Below are 20,226 nucleotides of genomic sequence, written 5' to 3'. Positions count from 1 at the left end.
CCCCAACCGATTACACCAGCCTTCATTCAGAAGAAAAAGAAAATTACGAGGCTCAAAAGGCAGATTGACCAAATTGAACATGACCTTAGAAAAGATCAGTCTTCTATGGTCCTATCATTCACATCAGCAGCCTCTACATCTTCTGCGATTGCTCCCTCATATTACTATGCATTTCCTTTCTTTTCATAACCAGAGCAAGAAAAAATTCCTTACCAACCTTTTGGTACTTTCTCACACCTCTATCCAAAAGGCTCCACAATTCAACAAAAGAAAACTTTACATCCTCCGGTCTCGAAAGGCAATAAATTGCCAGATCAATCACTAATCAGCCCTTATGATTCTAATTCTTCCTCAAATACCTCTGAAATGGCTGATATAACAAAAATACTCATGAACATCTCCACTACTGAACCTTCTCCAGAAGTAGTAGAGCCTGAAGATGGCACAGAGGATGTACAGTCATATTTTGTTCCTATTGGAGCTTCACACCCAAGGTTGAAATCCACAACTGGAACGGGACCCTGGTTCACTTTTGATGATTTGCCTCCATCAAGATGGAGAGATAAGCTTTCTGAATTTTTGGCATGAATTGATCTTCAAATGACTTTTGATGGTGCCACACTCAAAAAGGTTCCTGCTGAATTTGTAACAAGATTCACAGACAGTTTAAGGGATTGGTTCCAGTCACAGCCTGAATACACGAGGCTCCAATTCGTGACTTTGCCAACTCCATCAGCTGCGGCCACAGTCCTACATAATCAGTACCTTGGAAGCTATGATCTCATTATACGACAACAGAAATAGGAATTTTTTGATCGAATATGTTGTTCGTTAAAAATCAAGGATCTGGAAAGACATTATTCTGCAATGTCCAAATTGTATTATGTCATTGGTGGGCACGACGGTGATGATACGTTAAAATATACTTTCATCACCTCATTACCAGATGAGATACAACCAGAAGTCAATAACATGATCGTCGCAACAAAAAAGCCAGTTACCTCAATTACACTTGGAGAAATCTGGCAGTTTACTCTGTCCTTTATCAAGAGACTATGTGACCAGCAAGAATTATTCAGAAGACTGTCTCAGCGAGATTTGATTGTTCAAAAGGCCTGTAACAAAAGTCACCTCAAGATTAAATGTAAGTCCTCCAATTGTGTCTGCTCCAGTCACAAAAAGAAAATCAGACACCATTTCCAAAAATACCTTCGTAATAGAAGCAAAGAATTCATAAGGAAAAAGCCACATACAAAGAAATTCAGGTACTTCCGAAAAAATAGAAATCAAGGCAACAAGTCAGACAGATGCTACATCTGCTGAAAGAGGGGACATTATGCTAAAGATTGCCTTCAAAATTCAGAAAAGGCAGCAAGAATGATCCAGCAAGTTAGCATGTCCATGTCTCTACCAGATTCATTTGAAGAAGATATAGAGTCTCTCTTATCAAAACAAGACGATCTCACTCTAGAAAGTCTCTTTGAAATAGAAGAAGAACATTCAGATTCTACTCAAATGAAGCCGAGAGCTATTCATTCTAATAATTCTCATATTGTAAACTCAAGGCAAGATAAATCCTCAAGCTAAGACCAAGTGAAGGCAGTTTTGCCATGAAAGGTTTTTGTGCTCTTTTGGATTCTTGTAGCCGAGTTAGTCCTTTTGAATTATAGAAGAACAGATCATGCAAGCTAAAAGCTCATAGCCAAAGGATCGAGAGGAAGAGATGAAGAGTTTAGAAAGCCATAATGGAATTTTCTTCTGTTTTTGTAAAAATTGTTTTCACAGTACTATCTTTTTATGTGATAAAAAAGAGGATCAGTAGCCTGGACAGGCTTGGCTTGGGATGCCTGGAGTTTCTCGTAATTTGTCACCCATTCAGTTGGAATTAATTTCTGTAGATCTTCTCTTTCCAGCTGCCTTGGGGCTTGGACTATTGTAGGGACTTGGCCAGAATCTGCCATGATAAATAAGGCATAAGAACTGGCTTGGAAGCCTGGAATTTGTAAATTGAAGGCATGGTCTTGGAGTCTGTAGACAATTTGGTGGTGCAAGGTTGCAGAAAGAGCATCAATCACTTGGTTAGCTCCAGTGATCTGAACTTGGACTTTGAGTGCAGTGGACAAATAAGGATCATTAAGAGATAAATTAAAATTTGAAAAAAAGGTCAGAACAATATTTCCAGTGTTAAGTGTTGTAACAATAGTCTCGATCACTGCATGCTCGTATCTGAGATACCTGGTGTCCAAGAGAGACATTCGGGCTGTAACAGGTAAACCCATCCTGCCATGATAAGAGAATACGAGCCTGATAGCTTCAAGATGGAGATGAGTGTATCCATGTTTCTTCCATTGCTCTATAAAAGAAGTGGGGATCTCCAGAGTAACATACTGCTCCTGAGTGGTAGAAGTAAGGGAACATTGTGAAAGGGAGGAAGATTGGACATACTCTTTAATAGACAAGGGTTGTTTATGAATGATCTGATTGAAAGTCTTCCGAACAAAATTTTATTTCTTGAAGATGTTATATGGATTGATAATTGGTACAAAGGTATTTTCTATTTGGACATTTTCAGGAATATGAGAGATTTCCACGAGGATACAGTTTTTCTGCAAGAAGGAGAAAGTTGTAAAGTAGAAGTACGAGTAGTGATTTCTGAAGTCATGATAGCTAGATTCTCTTCTATGTCACCCAAGGCTCTGATACCAAATGAAGCGGAGAGCTATTCATTCTAATAATTCTAAGCAACTAATTATCAATAAATTAAAATAAATTAAAAATGAGATAGGATCCCTCCACCAGAAAAAAAAGTAAAACTATCAATAATGCAGCATAAAGAGACCGTCAACAGCTTCCAAGCAAAGAACAGATGATGCTGACTTAACATTCATCAAACTCAGATTCCAGGGGTGCCTGCAAACAGCCAATAAATTAATAAACCCAATTATCTGACTATACTTTTGGTCATTCTAATGCAGCATAAAGAGACCGTCAACAGCTTCCAAGCAAAGAACAGATGATGCTGACTTAACATTCATCAAACTCAGATTCCAGGGGTGCCTGCAAACAGCCAATAAATTAATAAACCCAATTATCTGACTATACTTTTGGTCATTCTAATGCAGCATAAAGAGACCGTCAACAGCTTCCAAGCAAAGAACAAATGATGCTGACTTAACATTCATCAAACTCAGATTCCAGGGGTGCCTGCAAATAGCCAATAAATTAATAAACCCAATTATCTGACTATACTTTTGGTCATTCTAAATAATCTTCATTGAAAAATATTATTAGTTTTTTTCTTTCTTTTAAATTAAGAAGTATATTTGACCAACGGTTGAATTTGTTGACTAACTGATAGCAAAACTCGCAGTTCATTTGGACAAGAGCTTGTGATGAAGATTTAGCATACTCTGTATTTGTTTAAGTTTAAAAGACTCCACCAACTGAGCAATGGCAATCCGAGATGATCCTCCATCTTTCGTCACCTCTGCTGCTGCTTCCTTCATCACCATAGCTCGCTCTCCTATCGCTTTTCCTTTCTCTGAGTTCATCAACTCATTGACTCGCTCTTCCAACTCAGTTGCACTCACATACCCATCATAAGACTGCTTAATCGACAATGGCAACTTCATTTCAACTAAAGCAGCCATGTTTAATCTTTGCTCTGCATAAAGAGGCCATGCCAACATAGGTACCCCTGCAGACAACGATTCCAGGACTGAAATCCATCCACAGTGAGTCGCGAACCCACCCACTGAGTCGTGGTTCAGTACTGCAACCTGTGGTGCCCATTACTTCACCATGAATCCTCTATCTTTTGTTCTATCCAAGAACCCTTCTGGCAAGATAGATTCGAGGTCTTGTTCAGTTGGTGTCCACGAGCGATGGGTCTCACCTTCTGCTATCGGATTGCGAACTACCCACAAGAACCTAACACCACTTTTCTCCAATCCAATTGCAGTTTCCTTCAACTGATTAGCAGAGACCTTTCCCACACTACCGAAGTTCATATACACCACACTTCGACTCGGTTGAGCGTCAAGCCAACTTAGACAAGCGTGTCGTTCCTTAATAGTACTCTCAATCCCACCACCAGGTAATATACAGTATAGAGGAGGTACAGGCTCGCCTGGTGTGCAGTGGCCTTCTCTTACTGCTTTGAGAGCCCTTTCTTCAAGAGCTTCAAAAGTGATACTAATGATTCCTGCAGGTCTTGCCATCAGGGTTGCGCTGTTCTTGAATATTGGTAAACTTTACGATTTCTGTCGAGCATCGGCATTGGCATGTTATGAGCTGGTATTGGTGGTAACCCAGGAACATCAATAAACCCATCAATATCTTTCAAGCTCTTTGCAGTGGTGTTATGAATGGTAGGTAAGTAAGGGCACTAGCACTACTGGGCCTGAAATAGTAGGTGGGGATGCTAAGGCTGGTGGAGACGTCGAAAGCGGGATTGTTATAGAAGTCGATGATAATGGCCTTGACGATCTTGGAAGACTCAGATAAGGTGATTAGGGCTTTATGAAGATTAGGGTTATTAAGACGACTGAACTCAAATTGCATGGTAGGGATGTCTTTAGGAGAATCTGGAGGAAGAGAGATAGAGGGGAGGTGGAGGAATGTGATGGAAGGGTTGGCAGCTGAGACAGACTCTGCATATGAAGAAGTGGACACAGTTTCAAATGGTGGAATGCTGATTATTACAGTGATAGAGAAGTGAGGGTGATGGCTGAGTAAGCTTTTAGCTAAATCTACCATAGGAACTATATGGCCTCTTCCTGCAAATGGGCAAAAGACAATGGTTTCTTCCATTATTTTCTCTCTCTATTTTTTCTGTCTTCAAAATTGGGATATATAAAGAGAGAGATTAATTCGGAGAGGATGATCTAATTGATCAAATATCCGATTTAGTAGAAAATATTATAATGTTTGAGAGTATGTTGACTATTAGTTGATTGGTTGGACTGACTGATACTGGATTTGTCTGTATAATGTTTAATTATTTTTTAATATATTTATTTGAATTAAGTAATTAAAATATGTAAATTGTCCAATATAATATATACACATATCATTCTTTTATTAGATATCATTCGTATATATATTAAATTTAAATAAAAAAATTTATTTTTAATATATAGCACTTTTGTGAAATATGTTTCGAAGAAAAAAGAAATCAAAGTATTGGAAACTTTCGGTAATTTATTTGCGTAAAGGTAAATAATACGTCCGCTTTTAAGCTTTTCTTTGTTGAAAATAGCTTTTAAGCTATGCAAATGCAATCAGATAGCCATTGGCACATTTTGCAAGGTCCACAATAAATTTTCCTTTATTGATATATATAATATTTTAATAAATAATTAAAATATATTTTATTATTTAAAATTAATAAATATATATTATTGTTATACAAGTAACGTGGGCATCGGTCGCCCTCTCTTTTTTCTATTTTTCTATTGAAAAAAAAGAAAAAGAAAAAGAGAGTAACACGGGCACTCGTACCGACTAAAAGAAAAGAAAAAACAAAACCAATGTACTTTCTACTCGTGAATGATTGCATACCAAGATTCCACTTACTTGCCCTTCCATGAGTCGATGAGTTTGGATAACGCAGCGTGAGAGGAACCCACCTCAGTAACTGCAGCCTTGGATGCTTTTTGCATAGCAATGGTTTGCTCTCTCACTGTGTTGGCCGCCTCGGACTCCATCAGCTCATTAACTCGTTTCTCCACCTCTAATGCGGTTATAAACCCGTTTTCAGACTCGTTCATTGGCAAAGCGATTTTAATCTCTTCTACTAGTAATACCTTATTGAACCTTTGCTCTGCGTACAGTGGCCATGCAATAAGTGGTACACCTGCACAAACTGATTCAAGCACCGAATTCCAGCCGCAATGAGTCACAAATCCACCAACCGAATCATGATTCAGTACTGCTAGTTGCGGAGCCCATGACTTCATCACGAAACCCCTTCCTTTAGTACGGTCCAAGAATCCATCAGGCAGTAATGAGTCCAAATCGGGTTCTGGTTGCGCTGAGATGGCTAAGCTTTGGTTATTGGAAGGAGGATTACGCACTACCCATAAGAACCTTTGGCCACTTCTCTCCAACCCAATTGCTATTTCTCTCAATTGTTCCTTTGAGAACAGCCCTAAGCTTCCAAAACATAGAAAAACAACACTTTTACTTGGCTGCGAATCAAGCCATGTTAAACACTGTGGGGCGCCATTACTGGTGTTGTTATCACCCCTTTTATTATTGGTTACTATTAACGGCCCAATACAATAAACAGGTGGTGTGGTGGCATTGGGTATGCATCGTCCATCTGATATTGACTTCACAGCTTTTGGCTCTAGCAGTTCAAAGGTGTTCACTATAATTCCAGATGATTTATAAAAGCATTTGGCGCAGTCTAGGAAGCATTCATAGGCCTTATCATTGCGATCAAGAGTCGGTTTTGGCAAGTCAGAGGCAAGTACTAGTGGCGCACCAGGAACATCAAGAAAGGTATTAAGATCTTTGAAACTTTTTGTAGTGTTTTGATGAATAGTTGGAAAATACAATAAAAGAGCAAGACAACTAGCACCAGAAGTAAAGAAAAAATAACCAGGAATGTTAAGTTCTGTCGGAACAGATAGAGAAGCAGCACAAAAGAAGTCCATAATAAAGGCGCTAATGGTGGAGGTTTCGGAAATGGAGAGAAGAGTCTGGTGGACATTAATATTACTGAGACGGATGACCTCAAAAGTGAGAGTTTCATGGTGTGTGGTGGGAGCGGAAGGGAGAGTGATGATGGGAAGATGATGGAATTTGATCTGGGGAATTGTGGCAGAGACCTTAGCGATGAAAGGAGCAGTGGATCCGGCCTCATAAGGTGCTGCGAGAATTAGTATATGAATGGAACAGGAAGGACGGCAGGAAAGTATGAGCTTGCCCAGCTCTACCATTGATATTAAGTGGCCTATTGCTGGTGTTGGGTATAGAACTATGGCCTCTTCCATGGCTGCCTGCGGTTGCTTATCGGATGAGAAGAATGAGCTTGCCTGGTCTTTTAAGTTTGGATTGGCGAGCAAGAAGAAGAAATGGATGAGAAGTTTACGGGGAATAATATATATGTATTAGGTGCATTTATCCACCCAACTTTGACCCCTTGTTTGTAAGTAGAGGAAAAAGGGAGGAAAGTTCATGGGCGTGATTACTTATCGAGAATTTTTTTACTTTTATTTTTTAAATTTTTTAAAAAATGAAATTTTTTCATTTTTATAAAAAATTTGTAAAATTTTATATAACATTTTAACTTTAGAAAATTTATTTTTTATTTAGATAATATTTTAAGCATAAAAAATAGACTTGAAATTTTTTTATTTTCGTTTGAGGACCTTTTGTTTTTATTTAAAAACAAGTAATTTTTTATATAAAAGAACATACAAAACAAGTTAAATTTATTTTTAAATGTTTAATTTAAATTTTATAAACAAAAATATATATTTTATTTTTATTTTTAAAAACATAAACACAAATAAATACAAAATTTTATTTTTTATTTTAATTTGAAAAGTTTCTTAAAAGAATTGACTAGTAAGTATATGTCCTAGAAGTTGCTATACTTACTATTTGGAATTGAATAGTCATCCTATCAAGACGAGACAGGTGGACCACAGCATAGCCAGATTTTTAATATCTAACCTTTCGCTGCATACATCAGTCTTAATTTCTTAAGGACTTATTTATTTCAAGATAGTGAAAAAGAGACCCTACTGATTTAAAAGAACAAGAAATAAACAAAAAGACACCGCTAAAGAATATCGATCATTTTATATTTTGTATTATACGATACTAATTAATTCAAAAGTATTTTACTATTATACCATACTAATTTTTTAATAAATATATACTTGATTACCATTAGGGTTATCTAACCCTACTTGTCTATCCATGCCAAGTTGTCGCCTTTGAATTTGGAATTGCTTGCTCAATTGCAATCATGTTTCTTCTACTGTAATCTTTAAAATTGCTATGCTTTTGGTTCTATTCTTGAACTTGTGTTTTGATGCTACAAAAATTCTAAGAGTTTTTTTTTTTTCAATTCTAGCAAATATTTTGATGCAATAAGAAATTTGTGTGAACATCGAATTACTACACCATACTTGCAAGCGCTGTAAACTGAAAAAAAAAATGTAAGGAATTGGTAGTTCAAACATGTAATTGACAACTCTATCTAATACCAATTTTTCTTTTAATGCTAGAATCAAATTCAAGGTCAAAACTGTGTTTTCTTTGATTATTAGAACAAAGAATGACACCAACTCGGTTTGATTTGTACTGAATCAAGAGAATTAGCTCAATTTGGTAAGGTGCCATTTTGTTCTATACGATTATGGTGCCTTTGATTTTAGAAAGTCCGAGGTTAGTGCGTTTTAAATAACCGAATTAGTGGACTCGTGGCTCTTGAGTCATAAGAAAAAAGGACAGACTTGCAGTTAGTCCCATTTTGAAATAATGTGGGCAAAATATACCACAACGTAGGTATTGTATGCTGAAACTTACAAATAAGCTGGATAGTGTTGCACTTCAGTGGAATTTTTGAAATTTTCCAGGCACAATTGGTAATCCCGACAGACTAGGCTCCAAATCTTCAAGTACACAGTGCAGTAGGAGCTAGGTTTGGCAAGTGGTCGGCCAGACAGAAGTCCTCGCTCATTTTCTCCCTTGAAATGAACCAATATCCAGCGTGTAGCCAGATGACAGCAGAAAAGTGCTACAAGACGTATTATGCTACGCTTCTTATATATTGGTCAAGAGAAGTATTGAACAACTCGCACCTACATGGAACAGATACAAGATCAAGTAAGAATATCACAGCTTTTGCTCCTGCAGTTTATCCTTTAAAAATAAAAAGATTTGGATGCCTCAAATCTTGATTGAGGGATGAAACGGAGAAAGACAATTCATCTATCCCACCTCCACTAGTTTAGAACTTAAGTGTAGTTGAGTTGATTCAACAAGACTTGGGCTAAATCCGTCTATCCTATTGTTTTACCACTTGTGCGAATGGCCAAGGGCACTCAGCTCCATAATTAAATCAAATGCAGCTAGTACAAGAAGCATACCCTCAAACAGTAGTAAATTTACTGGGTTGCACTTAAATTCAGACCCAAAAACAGAACAATATCAGGTCATCTTGGCTTGAGAGAATATTCAAACTGAACCCATGAACATGGGATCGACAATATTTCCAATCTTACTTAGTTATAACCCTCGCTTAAGTGAGGTTTTTAAAAGACAATCTCATGCCCGATATTTTTGTACGATGCAGTTTCCCACAAGACTCAGACTTGTACTATTGTTGGTGAAAGAACTTCCATGGCCCTTAAAAGAAATACAAGAATTGGACAAACAAACATGCCTTCTTTTGATGTTTCGAACTGATCAAAATGGATGTCCATAGTTAGACATAAAAACATTTTTACATCAACAAGAAGGGCAATTAAAAGGTACTTAAATCTTTTACTGAATCATGATTTGTATTTTGTAGTTCAAAATGATGAAGAAAGAAACCTACCTGATAGGAGTTCCAGGCGTGTAGAGGGGGTTTTTGACAACGTATTCAACATACAAGTTGTAAATGTATTTCAGGGACTCCCGTAGATCACCAGTCCTAGGATGAGTAACCAAGATAATCTGTCAACATATAAACCAACTCCATATGGTCAATTCAAGAACATAAAGAGATTCGTAGTTTCAGCAACAAAGCAAAAATTAAAGAGCATAAACAGACCTTAATCCCAGAAGGACTTTCCATGAAACTAAGCTTGTAAGTGTTTGTACGGAAGCTATGGAACGAACAACCTTGACCAGGAAATTGTGGCATCCCAAGGTTTCCTTTCTCCCCACTACAAAAAGCAAACAGGATTAATCCAACACAAAATGCAAAATCCAAATTACAATTTTAACAAGAAACAGAAATGGAGACTAGACCTCGTTGGATCCATTTTAGCAGTTAGGGATTTGAGCGAGAAAAGTAGACCAAACATGAGCTTATGGTCCTGCTGCGCGTTCAGCGTGTGAAGTGAACGATTCCACTCTCTGTAAAGCAAGCAGACACCATTCCTATTAAATACATACATCATGTGAGCATTGTTTCCTGATGCTGTTGGTGCCGGTGGCGACGGACTTATATCTGATCCTCCGAAGAATTGCATTATTTTTGCCCCCCGATTTAATCCACTTCAAAATTGTATACCAGAAGCCCTAGAAAATCAGAAGTCAAGGATAAGAGATCTATTTCATTTGCATAAGTTTATAATAAATCTGATATTTGATTTGATTAAGCATAAAATTTAACTGCTGTTTAATTCATTGAAAAGATGGAGTAATTAGAGAGGTGATGCTAGGGTTATGAGAGCTAATTGACAAGTGATTAGATCATATGATCCCTTTGGATGATGAGAAAATTGTGGAAAATAATTACGAAATCGAAGGCTTTGAGCAATTATAATTAACATCCCTATTTCAAAACTTTGGCGGAGTAAAAGTTCTGTTTTACTGAGATTTATTAGTAGCCAAACAGGGCATAATGTTGATAACAGAGTAAAAAAGAGGGAAGTATAAGGAGCCATACCTGAGAATCCGGGGAGCTAGGCGAGGAGAGAGAGAGAGCTAGAAAGAAAAGGAAACGGAGCTGGCTCATTCAAGTTTTCCAATGCAAACCTGCAAACGGCGTCGTTTCGTCTCACTGCTGTTCGACGGATTTTCTTCTCAGTAATTTTTATTATTATTATTATTATTATATTATTATTATCATTATTTTCTAATAGAAGTAGAATGAGACATCGGTTTTTAGAATATTGATAATAAAAAAAATCTTAACGTTTGCATGATTAACAAATTGACCGATATGTTTTAAAATCTAAATTCATATAATTATTTATTATGAAATAATTTTTTAGAGGTGATTGAATAGAACCACGACAAAATAATTGACACTTAAAAGAATTAAAATTTAATAGAATACTAAATTTTTTAGTAATAATCAATACCGAATCAATTCAAATATAACATTAATCTTTTAATGATAACTATACTGAATTAAAACTAATAAGTGCTAAACCCAGAACTGATCCGTGCTCAACCCACGGTGAGCCACAACCACAACCGTGGATTTATTATTCATAATATTGCTTCATTGGACACCGTTCCATAGTCATCCAATATTAACATATGTCGTTACTAAAGTTGCAGATGATGGTGCGGTATGACCACCAAAGTATTAACAATAAGCCCATTTGATCAACAATTAATTTATTTGAATTAGCAATAATTAGCAGTTGGTGTTGGACAGCCAACGAACGCTGCAAAGAAGCAATAAAAATACGAAACAACTGTTCACCTCCATTTGCCAATCCAAAAACAAATGCCATAATACCTTGATAATTGACAACGCATGGTGAAATGCAAAACCAAAAAGCCGGATCCATTTCAAAGTGCAACATTAAAGCATGAACAATAAAATAAAAGAGCAGGTATTTGAGGTTGTAAATTTAAGAAAAAGAAAGGCACTGTACTGGAGAACATACGTATCAAACAAAAGAGCTGGTAAATCATGGCAGTCAAGTTTTCAGACACATATCATAAGAACAGTTTCGTCCATTCTAAACAACATATGTATTGCTGAAACGCGAGAAACACAATGTCGACCTAAAACTGTTTTTTTAAAAGTCTAAATCAACAGGGACTAAAACAAAAAAAAAGAAAAAAAAAAGAAAAAAGAGAGAGAACACACCCAATGAACCAAAATCGCAAAAGAGAATGATACAATACAAAGATTTACTTAAACCACGACCTCAATATTCCCATTTTCTCATCTCCATACCATCAGGAGGACTTCCTTCCACCTTCTTAGAACCCACTTCTTTCCAGTTTGTGGACAGCACAGTCCCATTTGACTCCACCTGTTAAATATAGAAGCACAACATTAATATCAGGTCAAACCACTACAATTTCAGGCAACACACAACCTGTTTTCATTTGGCTTCACAAATCTTGCAGGTAATAAGAACAGAAACCTACCTATGATTTAAAAACAAGGACCTGAAAATCAGAAACAATATAAATAAAAACAAAGCAACAAGCCTAAAATGTCTTACAAAAGATTTTTTCATTGCCCTTCTTGTGTCTTCATCAGCATCTTGATATATGTCCCGGAAAAATTTATTCAAAGCTGCATCACCATCTAATTTTTCATCTTTCTCCTGAAATTTAGACAATTATTTCTCAAGCTTCAGTTAACAATTCGATTCCATAAGATTTCAAAGGAAATACAACCACATTGATTAATTCTCTTTTCCCTATAAGAAGATCATAATATTTGAACCTTACCTCCTTCTTCACTTCAGCTTCGAGTCTGTCCCAATCAGTACGTTTTGGTTTTGAGGAAGGATAGGAAGGTCTATGTGACCCGGTACCTACATGGTCAGAGGAAGCAGCTTATAAATGGAAGATGTAAAATTAGCTAGATAAATTCAGCAGAGAAAAATCACACAGCCATTTGTGTTTAAATAACTATTCGGTGACAATAAGATTAGCGCAATTTTAGGGTGACCAAAGCCCTCAATTCTGAGAAATTCAAAGGGGTTGAACATAACAGTATCCCAGAAAGGGTTATAATCATTATATTAGAAGAATTGCATCATTGAATAGAGGGCCCATCACATTTTATAGTTAAGTCATAGACAAAGATAGTAGCCAGAAAAACAAATGCATTTTGTTTGGTTTCAGATACATGAATTCATAACAATTTAGAAATAATCAAATATTAACAAAAAGAATATATAATTTACATAACTGATGTATGCAACTTTTTAGTCTATTTCTTTATTTCTTTTACTTTATGTGAGTAAGGACGAAATTGGGGACAAAAGAGAATATCAATTCCACCAAGTTCACAGTTCAGATAATTAAACAGTTACATATTAGTACCGCATTTGCATACCTGAGGACACATTAACCCTTTGTAGAACTGTTATTTCGTTACTAAATTCAAGAGACGTCCAGTGTATGGGATCAGCCTTCACAAGGTGTACTTCAACCTTTGTAGACAAAACATTATATCTGCATTTTGCAGGTATTATCTGTTTCCAAATGCGATGCAAAAAAAGTGGCAAACATTAGTTGTGCCCTCCTTACTGCAGGAAAAATTCAGAAACTAAAACAGAAGGTAGCAAGAAGTGCAAAGGATCATTATGGAAAATCAAAATTCCAAACATTGTGCAACTATACTCAAGCTGCAGATGATTCATAACATCTAAAGAATTCTAGATATTTTCACACGCCTAAAGAGTAAATGCTGGATATCAAGAAGTTACTGTTGTTCTGCAAGAAAGCTATTTTCTCAACAACATGAATCTCATCCAATACCTTCCCAAACAAGCGAGGTTGAAAATGGTATGCATCTTCACCAGGAACGTTGATGCTGACACTTAGCTGCAGTGCCATTACAAAAGTTTAAAGTTACTCAATCTTCCAGCAGAATGCCAAATAAGTCAAATGAGAGAAGGCAGTTAATTAATGGGCATACTATTTGTTCACCAAAGTCGACAGCAACACTGCTGGCTGGCAAGCCCTTTGCAAATATAGTCACAACCACTTCTTCAGGCTTCTGGTAGAATTCATGCCTGCACAAATCATCAATCAATCACATACTCAAACTATTACCATGGTAGTTTCTGATCATATGGAGTTAGAAAACAGAACACGGCAAAAGTAAATCATCAAGACACTGCAGAAAGTGAAGGTCCTTGTATAAAGTTCGAAATCAAAAGGCAGGAAATAAGAGATTAAAGACGTCACTGGCAAGTTATAGAATTGCACTAACCTGTATTTTGGTTTGGATGGAGTTATTATTGGCACCTTGCTGATATGGTCATTCACTGGCTGAACATCCTCCATTGGGACAACATTTTCAGGAGCTTCTGATGCGTGCTTTGGCAGATTATCAGTCTCATCTGCGATGCACTCCTCACACTCTTTGATCAAATTAGTAAATCTAGGGTCTTCGGGGGCCAAAGAAGCACCAATCTCTAAGGCTGCCTTAGCTGTCTGATACTCTTCAAGCCTTATGCACGCAGTCCTGCAACCAGTAATAGTGCAAACATAAAATCCATAAGAAAAATTGTAACAGACAGAATCAGTCAGTTAAGCATGACTGCCAATGCAGATATTTGATGCTATTCTAACTGGGGGAAGAAGGCGGACAGACTGGCATTGCAATGCAGAAAAGCATCTAAATATGATCGTATACTATAGCTCCTTGTGCAACAAGTAAAACCTATACTTCCCAGAGAAATTATCAATGCTGCACTTAAAATACATAATAAAGAAAAGTGAACGAGTCCCATTGAGCTAAATGTAATATATACAGCTAAATGTAATACGTACATCGTTCAGTGCATGGTCTGGTAAAATTTAATCAGGTAAGACTATGCAAACCACAAAGATTAGAAACATGAAGTGTAATGAAGATATGTTGACATAAACATCCAGCTAGGCAAATACAGAATCATAAGAAGTTAGAAATTCATGCATGTCTATCATTCAATCTACAACTTTCAAAAAGATGACTCATCCATGAGGTGATTCTTCAATATGCTAATACTAAATCAGGTTTTAGTTATCTAATTTGGGAGTCCATGGGATTTCACGGTTCATATATATTATACATCCAAGTTAAAATACTTTAGGAGATGCCAAATCAATAAGGCAATTGTTCAATTAGGCCAAAGTTACAATAGTGATGAGCCTGCTGCAGCAAGGGTTTTTCTGTTGATGCCACTAGTGTTCTTAGGTTATGAAAATTGTCTGGTAGCTATTGATGGTTGAATTGACGTTAAGGCTAATGGCAGAGGAGTAAAACCACAGCAGGAATGGAGGTCAGGGTGATGATAAAAGTCAAAAAAATGAACATTCGTACAAGTATTTGATTATTTAGGGAAAATCATAACAGTCTCAAAATCTTCTTTCCTGCAGCAGAGAATAGATTTTGTTATTAATTGACTGGTCGCCATTCTTTCAGAAGAAAAATGAGACAAACCCATACACAGCCAAATAACAATCAGTCAAATAAAACTTGGGAGAACCACCAAACCTTGTAGTAGTAAATTATGCTAATATAGAAGATGCATCCCTAATAAAATCACCAATTTTAAAAAAAAAAAGAAACTCTGTATCCTAGAAGTGTGTATACAGGAGAAGCAATTAATAAGTTACATTATCAAATTGAAATTGAATAACGTATCCTCTATTAGGACAACAGGAGAAGCAAATCCAATCAGTAGTCAAAATATACTAACCCTTTTCGCAAGTAAGCTTTGGCCATCGAAGGATCCAACTGAATAGCTCTGTTCGCATCAGCAACAGCCTCTGCACATAAGAAAATGAATTTTAAAGTACAATTAAAGTAACAAAATGTGGATTGATTTTAAGCATAAATTACAAAACTATGTAAATTTAAAACTGAAATTTATCTTCCTCAAACTAGCAACCAAGCCCTCTTAAATAATATAAATTTTAACAAGCACAACAATTACTCAATTGAATTGAAAAGTAGTCAATCTTTCTCAGTCAACACAAAACAATTATATAAGAAAAGAAAAAAGAGAATAACCAGTGAGATTGCGAAGTTTGATGTTGGCTTGGGCACGGTCAGCGTAAAGCTCGGCGCTGTTAGGGTCTAGACCAATGGCCTGAGTTAAGAGGTCGGCGGCAAGCTCAAAGTGATCGTCGACAAAGGCTTCTTTGGCCTTTCTTTCGAGATCGGACGCCATTGGAGATGCAAAGAGAAGAGAAGAAACCTCTAGAACTATAGAAAATGAAGATACTATTATTTGATTTCCGAGACTACTTGATTGACTTGATTGGGCTTTTTATAAAACGATACCGAATACAACTGTGCGCAAGGGAGCGAAGACTTAGAACTAAGTCTTCAAAAAATTATTAACAATTATTTTATTGTTAATTATAACTCATTCTCATATTATTTAATTTCTTACAATAATAATAATAATAATAATAGTCCATTAATTATCCAAAAAAATTTATCTTTGCAATTTGATGTTTGAAAAGCATGCCCACTTTTTATTATCAAACCAAAAGTAATTCCCACTTTTTAATATCTTGTTTTATTGTGTGATAATTTATGATCTTGTATGTTCACTCATTATTTAAATTATCTTATAAATTCTTCTGTCATTTTAATTTGGTTTGAAAAATATTTATTTCCTTCATATTTTAGAAAAATATAGGATTGTATTGAATATTATTTTAAAATTATATTATTTAAATATAATTAATAAGTTATTAAAGTAATTTTGTTTTATGAATACAATGAAATGAAATATTAAGTATAAGTTTTTTCAGTAAATTCACATAAATAAAATAATAAACAAGCTACAAACTAGGATATAAACCTCGCAATAGGGCAAGTTGCAATACTCAATTCTCAATAACATATGTTTTTGCTTCTCAATAAAGAAATAAATAAATAAATAAAACCATGTACAAAACTATAATAGGAAATATATATTTTAACTTAATTTACTTTTGTTTTCCAGTAAAATAAGAACATTATAAAAAGATTAGGCATGGAATCCATACGTTACTTGAATGCAAGTACAATGAAGAGATTCGTTAATTAAAAAGGTGTGTTGATTGAGCAATAATTAAACTACGATAAATAATTATATTAGATTTTATTATATGATTCCTTTCATTTTTAGGAAGTGAAGAGTAGACACTCATTTTATTTCTTTTCGCTTCTCCATTTTCTCTCTTTCTTAGTCTCAGTAGACCAAGAAAATTTCCACATCAATATGATAAATGAACAGACTAATCCGGAAGGAAATTTCCATGGCAATTTCAGTGAAGGGCGAAAGAATGTTCTCCGCAGACCATAAATACTTCATCGATTTTGAACGTTCAATGGACTCTTTCTGACTTTTTCAAATAAACTTGAATATTCTTATGTGTATATATATACCAATACCCTAATAAGTTAATTAAGATTGTTGCTTGATGCTTTCTTTTCAAGTTTATATAATTTTTAGGATTATGCATAATTTCCATGCCACTGATTATATCATCAGTGTTTAATAGAATATTATAAAATTTAAATATAAGTTGGGTAAATCTGTAAAATATTAGGAATATATTATTAACGAAAAATTTCATAAAATGATATAATATAGAAAAGGACATGCAGCATCTTTTATTATTAGATGATGAATATGTACTAAAAATTTTTCATATGTAACAATGATTTTTTAATTTAATATATAAGCAGGTATAATAATATATACATATGGAGTAAACTCAAATCTTTTGTGGCTAGGATTTTTAGTATTTTACGCTATAAGAGAGTGTTGTTTGGTTTTGGGTGGGGGCAATAGAGATAGTTACGCAGCCTGTTGATTTCCGGTGTATCTTCTCATTCTTAGTAATGAATTATTCATTCTCAGATCAAAAAAAGTGCCATACCGGTTGTACATGTTAATGAAACTGCCAGGCAAAAAATATGATGTGCAGAACAGCCACCACCATCATAAACAAAACAGAACTACTACACCGTCTTGAAGACGTTTGTTCTAAGGTTGTTTCTTTATGCAATTTAAAGTCTTTGAAAGAGGGTGTTTGCATTCACAGCCCAATAATCAAATTGGGTCTTCAAGATCATTTGTATTTAAACAACAATCTGCTTTCTCTTTATAGTAAATGCTTTAGTGTGGAACATGCACGCCAATTTTTCGACGAAATGCCCTGCAGAGATGTTGTGTCCTGGACAGGAATTCTCTCTGCTCACATTAAGAATGAGAGACACGAGGAGGCTCTAGATATCTTTGATTTTATGGTTCTTTCGGGTCCATATCCAAATGCATTCACTTTCTCAAGCATTTTACGTTCATGTTTTGCTCTAGGAGATTTCAGCTATGGGAAAAGAATTCATGCTTCTTCTATCAAGCATGGGTTCGAATCTAACCAAATCTTGGGTAGCTCTTTGATTGACCTTTACTCTAGGTTTGATTCAACAGAGGATGCGTGTAAACTATTTAGTTATATGGATAGTGGTGACACGGTTTCATGGACAACTGTGATTGCTTCTTGTGTGCAAGCAGGGAAGTGCAGTCACGCTTTGCGGATTTATATGGAAATGTTAGAGGCGCAGGTCTCCTCAAATGAGTTCACTTTTGTTAGACTTTTAGCGGCGTCTAGTTTTATTGGTTTGCAGTATGGGAAATTGATTCATGCCCATGCGATAGTTTTGGGAGTTAAGCTGAATTTGGTACTGAAGACAGCGCTCGTTAATATGTATTCAAGATGCCAGAGGATCGAAGATGCTATTAAGGTCTCAAAGTTGACACCTGAATATGATGTAATATTGTGGACTGCTATTATCTCTGGGTTGGCTCAGAACATGAAGTTCCAGGAGGCTGTTGCCGCTTTTCACAAGATGGAGATCTCTGGAGTCTCGGCGAGTAATTTCACATATTTGAGTATGTTGAGTGTTTGCATATCAATTTTATCACTGGATTTAGGAAGGCAGATTCACTCTAGAGTGATCAGAACTGGCTTGGAGGATGACGTTCCTGTTGGAAATGCACTTGTTGATATGTATATGAAATGTTCTTGCATAGTAGAACATGGATTGAGAATGTTTAGAGGGATAAAGTCGCCTAATGTCATCTCTTGGACATCTTTGATTGCTGGTTTTGCTGAACATGGTTTTCAACAGGATTCTTTAAATTTATTTATGGAGATGAGGACTGTTGGAGTGCAACCAAATTCTTTTACTCTCTCTATCGTTCTTAGAGTATGCAGTGCCATTAAATCTCCATATCAAACATTGAAATTACATGGACATATAATCAAGACTAAGGCTGATTACGATGTTGTTGTTGGTAATGCTCTTGTGGATGCTTATGCTGGATCAGGGAGGGTAGATGATGCGTGGCGTGTGGTAAAAGATATGAACCAAAGAGATTCCATCACATACACAAGTCTTGCCACACGACTCAATCAAATGGGCTATCATGAACTTGCGCTGAGTGTGATTAGTCACATGTTTAATGCTTATGTAAAGATAGATGGATTTAGCCTGACATGCTTCTTTTCTGCATCAGCTAGCTTGGGCAGAATAGAAACTGGAAAACAACTTCACTGTTATTCTCTGAAATCCGGTTTAAGCTGTTGTCTTTCTGTCGCAAATGGCTTAATAGACTTGTATGGGAAATATGGACTTGTGCATGAGGCACGAAGAGCATTTACAGAAATAACAGAGCCGGATGTTGTGTCGTGGAATGGACTGATATCAGGATTGGCATCAAATGGGCACATATCTTCCGCCCTCTCTGCTTTCGATGATATGAGGTTAAGAGGAATTCAACCTGATTCTATTACATTCTTGTTAGTGCTTTCCACTTGCAGTCATGGAGGCTTAGTGGACATGGGTCTCCAGTATTTCCACTCCATGAGAGAAATGCATGATGTAGAACCACAATCTGATCACTATGTCTGCTTAGTTGATATCCTTGGCCGAGCTGGCAGGCTAGAGGAGGCAATGAATATTATAGAAACTATGCCTCTTGAGCCGGATGCTTCAATCTATAAAACTTTGTTGGCTGCCTGCAGGATTCATAGGAATATGAATCTAGGAGAAGATGTGGCAAGGCGAGGTCTTGAGCTTAATCCACTAGATCCTGCATTCCATTTGCTTCTCGGAAAACTGTATGATGATTGTGGGCGGTATGATTTGGGTGAAAAGACTCGCAGATCAATAAAGCAAAAGGGTTGGACAGCAATGGGCAGGGTTCAAGCAGATGATAAAAATGTAACTCTTCCAAAAAGGGCATAGCTCACGTCTTTAGAAGATTTTTGAAATATTGGAAACCTCAAGCATCAGGAAACCACAAAAAACGAAGGTTTATACTGCAAAATTCCCAACGTGCTACAAAATATAAAACAGAGAAGCTTAAGAAAGCCTCTTTCCATTGCACTTGCCATCACTTTCAAATTCAAAGAATCAACAAAAATTTGAAACTGACATGTACCATGAGCAAGCCTATTGAGGGGCACTTGCCCTGACGCCCACATGAAAGTTTTTTGAGCCACACAAAATCCATACTGATTAATAGAGATTAGGGCTCATGTTATTTGTAACAAAAAAGCATGAATGAGATT

General features: G+C 36.1%; 4 protein-coding genes and 1 pseudogene across 5 annotated transcripts; 1 reads left to right on the top strand and 4 right to left on the bottom strand.

Annotated features, from left to right (window-relative positions):
* Positions 1 to 2,797: 2,797 nt before the first annotated feature.
* Positions 2,798 to 5,177, bottom strand: LOC8277075 (annotated as a pseudogene).
* Positions 5,178 to 5,347: 170 nt separating this feature from the next.
* Positions 5,348 to 7,318, bottom strand: LOC8277077 (UDP-glycosyltransferase 88A1). The gene has a single exon (XM_025156351.2). The coding sequence runs from the start codon at positions 6,999 to 7,001 to the stop codon at positions 5,574 to 5,576; it is 1,428 nt and encodes a 475-aa protein (XP_025012119.2). The 5' UTR covers positions 7,002 to 7,318; the 3' UTR covers positions 5,348 to 5,573.
* Positions 7,319 to 8,456: 1,138 nt separating this feature from the next.
* LOC8277078 (trafficking protein particle complex subunit 1) lies at positions 8,457 to 10,768 on the bottom strand. The gene is made up of 5 exons (XM_002513585.4): positions 10,622 to 10,768; positions 9,979 to 10,251; positions 9,779 to 9,893; positions 9,563 to 9,681; positions 8,457 to 8,822 (listed from the first exon to the last, which is right to left on the bottom strand). The coding sequence occupies exons 2-5, from the start codon at positions 10,200 to 10,202 to the stop codon at positions 8,771 to 8,773; spliced, it is 510 nt and encodes a 169-aa protein (XP_002513631.2). The 5' UTR covers positions 10,203 to 10,251; positions 10,622 to 10,768; the 3' UTR covers positions 8,457 to 8,770.
* Positions 10,769 to 11,577: 809 nt separating this feature from the next.
* On the bottom strand, positions 11,578 to 15,912 carry LOC8277079 (protein SGT1 homolog). The gene is made up of 9 exons (XM_002513586.4): positions 15,662 to 15,912; positions 15,348 to 15,417; positions 13,874 to 14,128; positions 13,577 to 13,673; positions 13,417 to 13,482; positions 12,992 to 13,130; positions 12,379 to 12,464; positions 12,147 to 12,251; positions 11,578 to 11,951 (listed from the first exon to the last, which is right to left on the bottom strand). Exons 1-9 carry the CDS (start codon positions 15,819 to 15,821, stop codon positions 11,844 to 11,846), a joined length of 1,086 nt encoding a protein of 361 aa, XP_002513632.2. The 5' UTR covers positions 15,822 to 15,912; the 3' UTR covers positions 11,578 to 11,843.
* A 1,371-nt stretch (positions 15,913 to 17,283) lies between these two features.
* On the top strand, positions 17,284 to 20,041 carry LOC8277080 (pentatricopeptide repeat-containing protein At5g52850, chloroplastic). 2 transcript variants are annotated; one of them, XM_048373273.1, is made up of 2 exons: positions 17,285 to 17,641; positions 17,761 to 20,041. In XM_048373273.1, exon 2 carries the CDS (start codon positions 17,804 to 17,806, stop codon positions 19,898 to 19,900), a length of 2,097 nt encoding a protein of 698 aa, XP_048229230.1. In that variant the 5' UTR covers positions 17,285 to 17,641; positions 17,761 to 17,803; the 3' UTR covers positions 19,901 to 20,041. The 2 variants fall into 2 exon arrangements, with proteins under 2 accessions (XP_002513633.2, XP_048229230.1); XM_002513587.4 differs by having other exon boundaries at positions 17,284 to 20,041.
* The last annotated feature ends 185 nt before the right edge of the window (positions 20,042 to 20,226 follow it).

Source organism: Ricinus communis, chromosome 4, assembly GCF_019578655.1.
Source record: "Ricinus communis isolate WT05 ecotype wild-type chromosome 4, ASM1957865v1, whole genome shotgun sequence".
NCBI lineage: Eukaryota > Viridiplantae > Streptophyta > Magnoliopsida > Malpighiales > Euphorbiaceae > Ricinus > Ricinus communis.
This window is presented reverse-complemented; position numbering and strand designations above follow the sequence as displayed.

What these genes read in the sequence shown, in the direction of transcription:
- LOC8277079 (XM_002513586.4), bottom strand. Translation starts at nt 15,821, where the DNA reads ATGGCGTCCGATCTCGAAAGAAAGGCCAAAGAAGCCTTTGTCGACGAT. An exon ending in AAAGCTTACTTGCGAAAAGG is followed by an intron (nt 14,129 to 15,347) that starts GTTAGTATATTT and finishes TACTGGTTGCAG; the next exon opens with GACTGCGTGCATAAGGCTTG. An exon ending in AAGGGTTAATGTGTCCTCAG is followed by an intron (nt 12,465 to 12,991) that starts GTATGCAAATGC and finishes CTGACCATGTAG; the next exon opens with GTACCGGGTCACATAGACCT.
- LOC8277078 (XM_002513585.4), bottom strand. Translation starts at nt 10,202, where the DNA reads ATGCAATTCTTCGGAGGATCAGATATAAGTCCGTCGCCACCGGCACCA. An exon ending in AAAGTCCTTCTGGGATTAAG is followed by an intron (nt 9,682 to 9,778) that starts GTCTGTTTATGC and finishes ATATGTTGACAG; the next exon opens with ATTATCTTGGTTACTCATCC. An exon ending in ACGCCTGGAACTCCTATCAG is followed by an intron (nt 8,823 to 9,562) that starts GTAGGTTTCTTT and finishes TGTTCCATGTAG; the next exon opens with GTGCGAGTTGTTCAATACTT.
- LOC8277080 (XM_002513587.4), top strand. Translation starts at nt 17,567, where the DNA reads ATGATGTGCAGAACAGCCACCACCATCATAAACAAAACAGAACTACTA.
- LOC8277077 (XM_025156351.2), bottom strand. Translation starts at nt 7,001, where the DNA reads ATGGAAGAGGCCATAGTTCTATACCCAACACCAGCAATAGGCCACTTA.